The 11,183-nt window shown below is 41.9% G+C and overlaps 1 protein-coding gene across 6 annotated transcripts in view; it reads right to left on the bottom strand.

The window, feature by feature from the left end:
• ZNF185 (zinc finger protein 185 with LIM domain) overlaps positions 1-11,183 on the bottom strand; it is a 162,721-nt gene that overhangs the window by 25,870 nt on the left and 125,668 nt on the right. For all 6 annotated transcript variants that reach the window (XM_073641374.1, XM_073641376.1, XM_073641377.1 and 3 more), the window contains 2 exons: positions 10,718-10,810; positions 8,635-8,742 (listed from right to left, as the gene is read on the bottom strand). In XM_073641374.1, coding sequence (XP_073497475.1) covers positions 8,635-8,742; positions 10,718-10,810 — 201 coding nt within the window. The remainder of the gene's footprint in view (positions 1-8,634; positions 8,743-10,717; positions 10,811-11,183) is intronic.

The raw sequence follows: 11,183 nt of genomic DNA, 5'->3' as shown, positions 1-11,183 counted from the left end.
TGAGATTATTTTCTCATGCCGATAATCGCAGATCTGCACTGTCCCATAGTATAACATAGGGCCGAGTCCTATCCGATAAAACATCACATAGCATTCGGCCTTGTTATACGACAGTGTGAGCGAGCCCTTAGAGTCAAGGAATATTTACATGCAGATGATGATATTACTCTCCCAGTGTATATTTTTTTAGGCGAGTTCATAGTAAATGCTTTGCCTTTTTGACATGTGATCAACTAAAGAACAAGAAAGATTTAGGACCACCCCTATAGAGAAATGGAAAATAGTTTGGAGGACTTGCATGTCCTTTTTTATTTATTATGAGAAAATCATAAAAGATCCCATTTTTTAACCATGCTGTGACTTTCTGCTGAGGGAGAGGGAGAGAGCTGCCCTATTCAGAGTCTGTAATAAGACCTGCTGACAAAACTGTTGAAGATACAATGTAATGTGAATTAACAATGAAAAAAAGTTAATTTCACAAATGGCTTGTATTTTTTTTTAATACAAACATTTTTGTGTTTACAGCTCCTTTAAAGGGAATCAGTCATCAGGTTTTTGCCACCTAATCTGAGAGCAGCATAATGTAGGGTTAGAGGCACTGATTCCAGTAATGTGTCACTTACTGGGCTGCTTAGTGTTGTTTTGATAAAATCATTGATTTGTCAGAAGGTAATTATTACTAGATGACTAGTAAGTTCTGTAGGACCCCACCCCCATCACTGATCAGTAGATTTCTGTGTACACTGAGCATGGGCAGAAAGCTGCCAATCAGTGGTGTGGGTGGGGCTATACAGAGCGCAGCATTCAGAGAGCTGCTAGATCTGCAGCAGATGAAACGGTGATTTTCTCAAAATGACAACAAGCAGCTGAAAAAGTGACACATCGCTGGAATCAGGGTATCTGCCCCAATATTCTGCTGCTCTCAGATGAGGCAGCACAATTAATATTGTGCCAAATTAATTTCCCCTGAACTATCACATGATCTATCACAGGGGATCATGTGACATGTCACGTGATAAATCAGGTGTGGGGGGGGGGCCGCGCCTTCTAAACTGCCCGGGGCCCTTGCTACTCTTAATCCACCCCTGAACGCAATGGCACCCCAACTTGATGTCGGCTTACCCTGAATTTCCTTACAGCTCCTAGAATTGCTAGAGCAGCAGTTCACTAAGGAATAAAGGACTCACACACGAAGCAAACTGTAACCAACATAAATTACAGCAAAGTGAATGAATCCAACAAAGATTATCGCCAGCAGGAGAAGGTATATAAAGCTGCACTCAAAAGGTGATAGGGCAGACAAACAGAGAAAATGAAAAACACCTGTTACCCAAATCCAACAGAAACAAAGATAAAAGAACTAAAACACCCAAAGAAAAGGTGTATGTGCTGTGGCTCAGCAGGAAGATATGCCGACCACAGAACACAGGATCAAGGATTTGAATCCAGACACATGACAACATGTCAAAACTTTTGTAAAAGTGCATCTACAGTCATGGCCAAAAGTATTGAGAATGAGACAAATAGTAATTTTTCCAAAGTTTACTGCTTCCTTTTTTGTAATGGCAATTTGCATATACTCCTGAATGTCAAAGAGTGATCAGCTTAACAGCAATTACTGTACTTGCAAAGTCAATATTTGCCCAGAAAATGAACTTTAACCCCCAAAACACATTTCAACATCATTGCAGTCCTGCCTTAAAAGGAGCAGCTAACATCGTTTTAGTGATTGATCCATTAACACAGGTGTGGGTGTTGATGAGGACAGGGCTGGCGATCAATCAGTCATGATTAAGTAAGAATGACATCACTGGACACTTTAAAAGGAGGCTGGTTCTTGGTATCATTGTTTCTTTTCAGTTAACCATGGTTATCTCTAAAGAAACACGTGCAGCCATCATTGCACTGCACAAAAATGGCCTAACAGGGAAGAGTATCGCAGCTACAAAGATTGCACCTCAGTCAACAATCTATCGCATCATCAAGAACTTCAAGGAGAGAGCTTCCATTGTTGTCAAAAAGGCTCCAGGGCGCCCAAGAAAGACCAGCAAGCGCCAGGACCGTATCTTAAAACTGTTTCAGCTGCGGGGTCGGACTACCAGCAGTGCCAAGCTTGCTCAGGAATGGCAGCAGGCTGTTGTGAGTGCTTCTGCACGCACTGTGAGGCGGAGACTCTTTGAGCAAGGGCTGGTTTCAAGGAGGGCAGCAAAGAAGCCACTTCTCTCCAGAAAAAACTTCAGGGACCGACTGATATTCTGCAAAAGGTACAGGGAGTGGACTGCTGAGGACTGGGGCAAAGTCATTTTCTCTGATGAATCCCCTTTTCGATTGTTTGGGACATCTGGAAAACAGCTTATTCGGAGAAGAAGAGGTGAGCGCTACCACCAGTCTTGTCTCATGCCAACTGTAAAGCATCCTGAAACCATTCATGTGTGGGGTTGCTTCTCAGCCAAGGGAATCGGCTCACTCACAGTCTTGCCTAAAAACACAGCCATGAATAAAGAATGGTACCAGAATGTCCTCCAAGAGCAACTTCTCCCAACCGTCCAAGAGCAGTTTGGTGCCCAACAATGCCTTTTCCAGCATGATGGAGCACCTTGCCATAAAGCAAAGGTGATAACTAAATGGCTCATGGAACAAAACATAGAGATTTTGGGTCCATGGCCTGGAAACTCCCCAGATCTTAATCCCATTGAGAACTTGTGGTCAATCATCAAGAGACGGGTGGACAAACAAAAACCAACAAATTCTGGCAAAATGCAAGCATTGATTATGCAAGAATGGACTGCTATCAGTCAGGATTTGGTCCAAAAGTTGATTGAGAGCATGCCAGGGAGAATTACAGAGGTCTTGAAGAAGAAGGGGCAACACTGCAAATATTGACTTGCTGCATTAACTCATTCTAACTGTCAATATAACCTATTGGTACTCATAATATGATTGCAATTATATTTCTGTATGTGATATAAACATCAGACAAACACTAATAAAAACCAGAGGCCAGCAGATCATGTGAAAATATAATTTTGGCGTCATTCTCAAAACTTTTGGCCATGACTGTACTCCTTAAAACTCCCCAAAAAGGTTTCCCTTACCTTGACCTGTAAATACACATCTCATGCTCCTCATAACAGCATATCAGACACCTTTTCAGAATAAGCTGTCATAAATGAGTCCATGGGTGATAAAACCAATTCTAGTCATTATATGAGTTGTATCCTGCATTTTTCAGTAATTTAGCTCTATCTCTCATTTTCAGCTCCCTCTGATCTAGTGAGTGGAGAGAGATTTCTGCTCTGAATTCATCTGTTGCATAAATACAGAAGCAGCAGAGGCATGGAGGACATTATAAAAGAGGTATTGAGCTGTGTTGCTGTGAATCCCGCACTGTAATTAGGTACAACAGCTGCTTGAAGCTGCGCTGAGTGCTCTTCACTCCCCCTCTCTAAATAATAGTATGTGTAACCTAAACCCTCAGTAATGTGGCAGTCCTTCTTGGATTGACCAAGTCATGTTTGAATTTTTTTTTCTCGGAGTAAATGATGAATTCGAGAAGCAAGGGGAAAGGAAGGAGTGGCTCATAAATGTAGAAAGAAGCAGTTTCACCGATAAGATATATTACAAAGTTTTATTTTTTTGTACGATTGATTTATGCAAAGTTAATTGAATTGACAGCAACTAAGATTTTTCAAAAATATTTAGTCCTGTGTGTATCTCCCAAGCAGATCGCGCATTGTCTAGTGAGATCCGTATACCACCACGTCGCCTCCAATAATTGCAGCTTTTACGTGGAGACAGTGATGAGAGGAGGCAGTAATGTCATGCAAACGTTTGACGTTTTTCTCTGTATTCATGAGATGTGATCGAGGTCACACAAGGTAAAAGAGCGCGACAGACAATGAAAAAGTATTAAATGGGCATATCCCTAATCACTGCTGACAAGCTGGAGAAAGCTGGGCAGCCCTGGTAGACTGAGCACGCCGACCGCTGTATGTTAACCCCTGGGCTGACTTACAAAAACTACTGTGAAGAAGATTACTAAACCACCCGTGAGAAAAGCACCATAGGGTAAATGCCTCAATAACTAAAAAATAATAAGGAAAAGAAGAATCAAATCATTTCCTAATATCATTCATTGCAGATTGTGACCCAATCCTAATAGACCCTATCGGTAATACCCAACGGTCCCGTAGAAGTAATGCACCACGGGTGACATCTGTCCATAGTGATGCCAGGTGATCTGGTTATATGTCTGCAGTATCAAATAGCTCAGCCCAGGAAAAATAATTCTCTTGTGGACATAAATAGTAATGCCTTGGGGTTTTTTTGTTTTTATTATTTTACTTTGTCATCAACCTAAAAAAGTTCCTTAATTTTTATTCTAATAAATAATTGTATTCTTAATATAACAGTTCAGGATCAGCTCTCCCTTTGTGTTGCACTGTTCCTCTGTTGTTCATGCTAGAAATTTATGAATAAATTGACAACTGGGTGTTACCATTTTGGAGGCGTGTCCCTAGATACACTCACACTGTCCAATTAGTGATGTCGGTGTCAGACTGTGACTCTTTGGCAAAAGAAATGGTAACACCCGAATGCTAATTTATTTGTAAATATAATAATGACGCAACTCAAAGTTAATGCTCCAGAATTATTTTCAGTTTTTTTTTCCTAAGGAATGAAAGTATTTATTACGATAGACATGTGATGTATGTATGTACTTCTATGAGACATAAAAGTGATTTCATGTCTTTAAATAACTTTTAGGCTTTGGATCGGAATTCTTGTAAATGTTGGGACTTAGGAGTCAAACACAACTTTTTCCAAGTTTTGAGTCATTGCTGTGACTGCCATGTGTCCCACAGTCACTGTGGAGCCCCAGCCCATTGTAAACCAGTAAGGCAATCCTCTCTGAATGAAACAAACCGGTAGCAAACATTTGGTCTGACTTCATTTGTTACAATGTATCAGATAAAAGCCAAACCAGACACTATTTGCAGACACGTGTTTCGGGATGTTTGCCCTTCATTGGTGCAAAACAGGTGGTGTGATTTGGCTGGATGAGAGGCCCCTGATGGGGTCTAAGGAGTAACATCTCTCCTTGTTGAGAGTGTCAAGCAGGCGTAAGGAGACTTATAGGCCATGCTCCTCTGGAAGATTTCATTAAATAGAGTTGTATATGGGCTTTTTTGTGTGTGTCACCAGCTGTAGTTTTTATCATCACCATTTATTCGTCTGTATAACTTTCTGATATCTTCTTAGTCCATTTTTTTTAGGAGACAAAATGACCACAGAAGCAGGGATTCTGCCATTTAGATTTTATTTTTTTCAGTTTTGGCAATCACCATATGGGATAAATATTATAATATTTCATTAGTTTGGATAGCTAATCACGCAGCTAGACCTCAAGGAAAAGAGGGGTGATATGAAATTTTATATTTTTTATATATTATTTTAAATATCTTTCATTTTTATTTACATTTGTTCTCCTGTCGACTTGAACCAGGGATCACTTGTACAATACATAGCATTAGGGGCTGACATGCCATTGGTGCAACCTGGGGAGCCGCACAGGAGCCCAAGAGGTCAGGGGGTCCATTTCCACCTCCAAAGCAGGAGACATTTTCCATTATGATGAGCTATTGGACTGTAAAGGGCCCATGTACTGTTCTTGCGCAGGGGACCTCTTGTCTGCTCCTGCATAGCATTACCGTAACAGTGCAGTACATTGTAAAATTACCTAGCTCCTATGCAGGTCTACAAACATTTCAGACACAGAGTCTTCCGAAGGTCCCCTGATTGCCATAACAGGACCATCAACACCACACAATCATATCATGGGGGAATAAGGGTCATTGGGGGTCGGAAGAGACACTTTCTCTTGTTTCCAACCTCTTAAAGGAAACCTGTCACCGGCGGTGCATGCGCAGTAGCATCTATCGGCAAATGACGAAGACTGAAGATTCAGTGACCTGTCATTTAAGCCCAGAATGATGACGATCAGGGCAGAGAACCTAAAAAAAAGTCCCTCCCACAATCCCGCCCCAGAGCATGAGCATCACATTAACTCAAAACTGCAAACATAGATTAAACAAGAACCACAAGATGGATTTCTTCAACCCAAGTATCATTTTAATCAGTGCAGCAGCCCCAACCTGACACTGCCTGTAGTTTAGTGAGCAAAATCCTGATGACAGGTTTCCTTTAAATGCCGCTGTCACAATTGATAGAGGCATCTCGGAGGTCAAAATTGCAGCAATTACGCCGGGTTCACATGAGTGTATTTCATGGCCCAGACTGATTGCAGTTCCCACAACTCAAGCTTATATCCTCAGACACATCTGACCAGGCATTGCTGTCCGTATTCAGTCCTGGAAATACGCTTGTGTGAACCCAGTCTTAGACACAGCCGCCAACTGTAGGACACAGCCGGCACCCACACTGCATGGAGGGTCCTGACTAACATACAAAGTATATTAGAAAATTACGGCATTCTTATTATACGATGACTAAAGTTTACACTAAAGACCTGAAAATGCAATCAGACCTGAATTTCTTTTTTTTTTTTTGCACAGCTTGGTTTTAATAAGGATCTTCTTTATGAATAATCTGGATTCAGGAATGGAAAGAATTTACTAGATCCATAGAAGCTGCTATTACGTGTGTGTTACAGTTCTTTTGTATTAGTAGCAGGGCTCACATGCACATTAACCTGGATATAACATACTTTATATAATAAAAGGAGGAGGAGGCCTATAGGTTACTATACGTTACTGCTGGGTAAACAATAGGATCTAAGCAGCATCACCTTTATTACAGCAGAAAGAATTTACATGACTGTTATATACAGCTGAATGTGCACATAGCGCTAGTCTCAGGGTGATTAATCATCCAGATATCGTGTAGTGGACAGCGCTGGTAGAACCAGTTCTCCGATGCAGCCGCCTCCTTCAAAAAACAGTGGACTGCACCGACCTGAAGCATGTTGGGAATGCTGAAAACCCACATAGAAGAGCAAACTGGGAGCCACACACAGCTAGAAATGTCAAATCTTCTGCCTCGGGACCAGTTACCTCCCTTCAGGCACTTATCTTTGGGTCAGACCTCTCCCTTCGTTAAAATGTTACAGAGGAATTTTTCTAGGTTAGACGGAAAACCTGACCTTTCTCTGATGATCGTGGGTCCATGGAGTAAAGTTGTCAGAGCTTCTAAGCGTGCACAAAAATTTATTAATGGGTTTCTCCACTAGGACAATCACAGATGGTCTCACTGCTGGGGTCCTAAGTGATCATCTATAATCTGTACGAACACCTAGTGCCAAATGCTCACCACAACGTAGCTGATAAATGTCTATCACTGATGGTCTGCTGGGACCCTCCACTGGTCAGCGGCCCCCAGGACAGCACTCCGCTATCTCCAATGCAGCAGAATTGTACTTGTTAGAGGGAAACTGTCAGCAGGATTTCCCTACCCAAACAATATGTGAATGTAGCCCATTAAAAGACAAGTCCAGTAATACCTTTACATGGTCACTGGGGGTCTGCTCCTGGTTGTGGTCTGCTCATGAACTGATTTCTCAGTTCCTCCCTTACTGAGAAATCAGCGTTTGAAGTGATATGCAAATGAGGTTGATGAGCTACATGTAGATCTGAAGCCTCTGTCACTCCAGCTCTATTCCCTGCAAGCGCCACCTCCACCTCCTACTTGACTGACAATCTCTGTGTGACCTCAGGCAAAGGAGCCATTAGTCAAGCAGGAGAAGGCGGCGCTGATCGGTCAGACTTATTGACTGTAGTCATTATGACCAGTAGGAAAATCAATCAGAAGAGGATGGGCCTGTTTGGGCTGTATACACCCTTTGACTTTCCTACTTGAAAATTTTGGGGGAAGGAAGGAGTGCCATTTCACTTGTCTCAAGCAGTAAAAGGACTAAAAGCACGACTTGGAGCACGGACATGGATGACCGCATAGAAGAGGGATGACGCTCCTGTGCTATGAGTTTTATGACTCTCTGCATTCTTGTATACAGTATATACTCTCCCTAAGTAAACTTCAGCCTTAATAAATATAATTGAGGGCGGCAACTATACGGTTGTTAAATTTCAATTTAGCATTGGGACCCTTCCATGAACCGTATAATGATGACTCATATGAGTGCTTTAGTTTAATACAATTCCAACGATGAACTGGTAATAGAAAAGCTATTCATGTATGACAATGGAGTTATGCAGTGAAGGCAAGCAGATCTCATCGACACCAGAAAAACATGCAACTATTTCATCCATCAATACTTCAACGTCACTGGTGTCTCATCTAGTGAAAGTTTTAGGCTCATCTAAAATCCTGAGATCAGAAAGTAAACGTACAAGTACGAGGACATACCTGTAACTCTGTGGTAGCACATACAGCCAAACGGATCCCTACTCTGTACTGACGAGGACAACCAACTCCTGAACAGTTGGGTATCTGTGGTCTAAGTTATGTTTCAAGACTCTAAGGGATTGGACTTTCTTTGCGTTTTTCTTAATAGACAAGGAGAAATTGTACCCTTCATAACGTTTGAATATAAACCAAAAGGATGACCATAGGGCTGTAGTAAACATTTCCGAGAAATGAACAGAAGATGTCAATTACCTGGATGGACCTGCTTCTAGCATTGTGTCTTCAAGAGTCTCTGGAACTCTGTATCTGGACTCTGTGGTGACTGTGGTGTTGGTGGTTTCACGGGGACGTGCAATAGGTCTAAGATATAAAAAAAAACTCATCAGGGTCATCCATTAATTACAATGGTCAACTGGTCTTGTCACTGGCCCCTAGTAAGTGTTAAAGTCTACTCTTTTATTCTGAGCAGAAGAGAAAAGTACATCATTGCTTCATACTGTAACTTCATATTAAGCTTACAAAAGTTCCTTGATAATATATAAGGATATTGCACATGTACTGTATGTATGTGTGTATGTATATATACACTGCTCAAAAAAATAAAGGGAACACTCAAATAACACATCCTAGATCTGAATGAATGAAATATTCTCATTGAATACTTTGTTCTGTACAAAGTTGAATGTGCTGACAACAAAATCACACAAAAATCATCAATGGAAATCAAATTTATTAACCAATGGAGGCCTGGATTTGAAGTCACCCCCAAAATTAAAGTGGAAAAACACACTACAGGCTGATCCAACTTTGATTTAATGTCCTTAAAACAAGTCAAAATGAGGCTTATTATTGTGTGTGGCCTCCACGTGCCTGTATGACCTCCCTATAATGCCTGGGCATGCTCCTGATGAGGTTGCAGATGGTCTCCTGTGGGGTCTCCTCCCAGACCAGAACTAAAGCATTCGCTTCAATGCCTTCATCTTGCAGGAGCTGCTGACACACTCCAGCCCCATGAGGTCTGGCGTTGTCCTGCATTAGGAGGAACCCAGGGCCAACCGCACCAGCAATTGGTCTCAGAAGGGGTCTGAGGATCTTATCTCGGTACCTAATGGCAGTCAGGCTACCTCTGGCGAGCACATGGAGGGCTGTGCGGCCCTCCAAAAAAAATTCCACCTCACATCATTACTGACTCACAACCAAACGGGTCATGTGGAAGATGTTGCAGGCAGCAGATCGCTCTCCACGGCGTCTTCAGACTCTGTCACGTCTGTCACATGTGCTCAGTGTGAACCTGCTTTCATCTGTGAAGAGCACAGGGCGCCAGTGGTGACTTTGCCAATCCTGGTGTTCTGTGGCAAATGCCAAGCGTCCTGCACGGTGTTGGGCTGTAAGCACAACCCCCATCTGTGAACGTCGGGCCCTCATACCACCCTCATGGAGCCGGTTTCTAACCATTTGTGCAGACACATGCACATCTGTGGCCTGCCGGAGGTCATTTTGCAGGGCTCTGGCAGTGCTCCTCCTGCTCCTCCTTGCACAAAGGCGGAGGTAGCGGTCCTGCTGCTGGGTTGTTGCCCTCCTACGGCCCCCTCCACGTCTCCTGGTGTACTGGCCTGTCTCCTGGTAGCGCCTCCAGCCTCTGGACACTGTGCTGACAGACACAGCAAACCTTCTTGCCACAGCTCACATTGATGTGCCATCCTGGATGAGCTGCACTACCTGAGCAACTTCTGTGCGTTGTAGAGTCCGTCTCATGCTACCATGAGTGTGAAAGCACAACCAACATTCAAAAGTGACCAAAACATCAGCCAGAAAGCATTGGTACTGAGATGTGGTCTGTGGTCTCCACCTGCAGAACCACTCCTTTATTGAGGGTGTCTTGATAATTGCCAATAATTTCCCTCATTGTCTATTTCATTTGCACAACAGCATGTGAAATTGATTGTCAATCAGTGTTGCTTCCTAAGTGGACAGTTTGATTTCACAGAAGTTTGATTTAGTTGGAGTTATATTCTGTTGTTTAAGTGTTCCCTTTATTTTTTTGATATGTGTATATATATATATATATATATATGTGTATATATATATATATATTTTTTTTTTTTTGGTGGAAGTTACTTGCTGCACTGATATCTGAGTAATTACCCTGTGATTATTCACCGCAGCAACATCAATAAGTAGGATGTGGTTCCTCTCAGAAAATTAACAGATTATGGAATAACGTGTTGTCTACAGCTAGTCATGTGTGATGCCATAGTACAATAAGTGATCATACATACATACATATTCATAAAGTAATTAGGTAGATAATAATACTTAATGTGGTGGTAATAACCTTGGAGAGTTACTTCTCTGCTCCGGAGTTCGAGGGCGCTCAGATTCTGTCTCAGGAGTTGTAAAGGTCACTCTTCTGTTTCCGGAAGAAGCTCTGTTGACAAGTAAATCATATATATTTAAATATAAAAGGAAAAATATAGTAAGAGAGTACCGTACTTACAGATATAAGTTATAGGTTTGGGTTAATTTCTTATCGTTGTCATCCAGATTTTACTTATCTGGGGTCCCGCAATTGGTTAGCTCATTTCACCTGCTTCTGTACAAATTACAATGCTTCAGCACATTAGGTGATTAGTATGATAATTTAGGCTGCCTTCTAAAATTATATTACTTATATAACAATTAAATGGCTATTGAGACTGATAGCATTTTACAATCCAGAGAGAGGAAATAGGACAGACCCCATCGCGGTACCCAAAGTAATTATGATTGAATAATACCAAAACAACAACAAAACCATTTTT

This window comes from Phyllobates terribilis, unplaced genomic scaffold (genome assembly GCF_046119375.1).
Source record: "Phyllobates terribilis strain yellow unplaced genomic scaffold, ASM4611937v1 Scaffold_7__3_contigs__length_470593459, whole genome shotgun sequence".
Taxonomy (NCBI): domain Eukaryota; kingdom Metazoa; phylum Chordata; class Amphibia; order Anura; family Dendrobatidae; genus Phyllobates; species Phyllobates terribilis.
The sequence above is the reverse complement of the archived record's forward strand: the minus strand, read 5'-3'. Positions and strand labels throughout refer to the sequence as shown.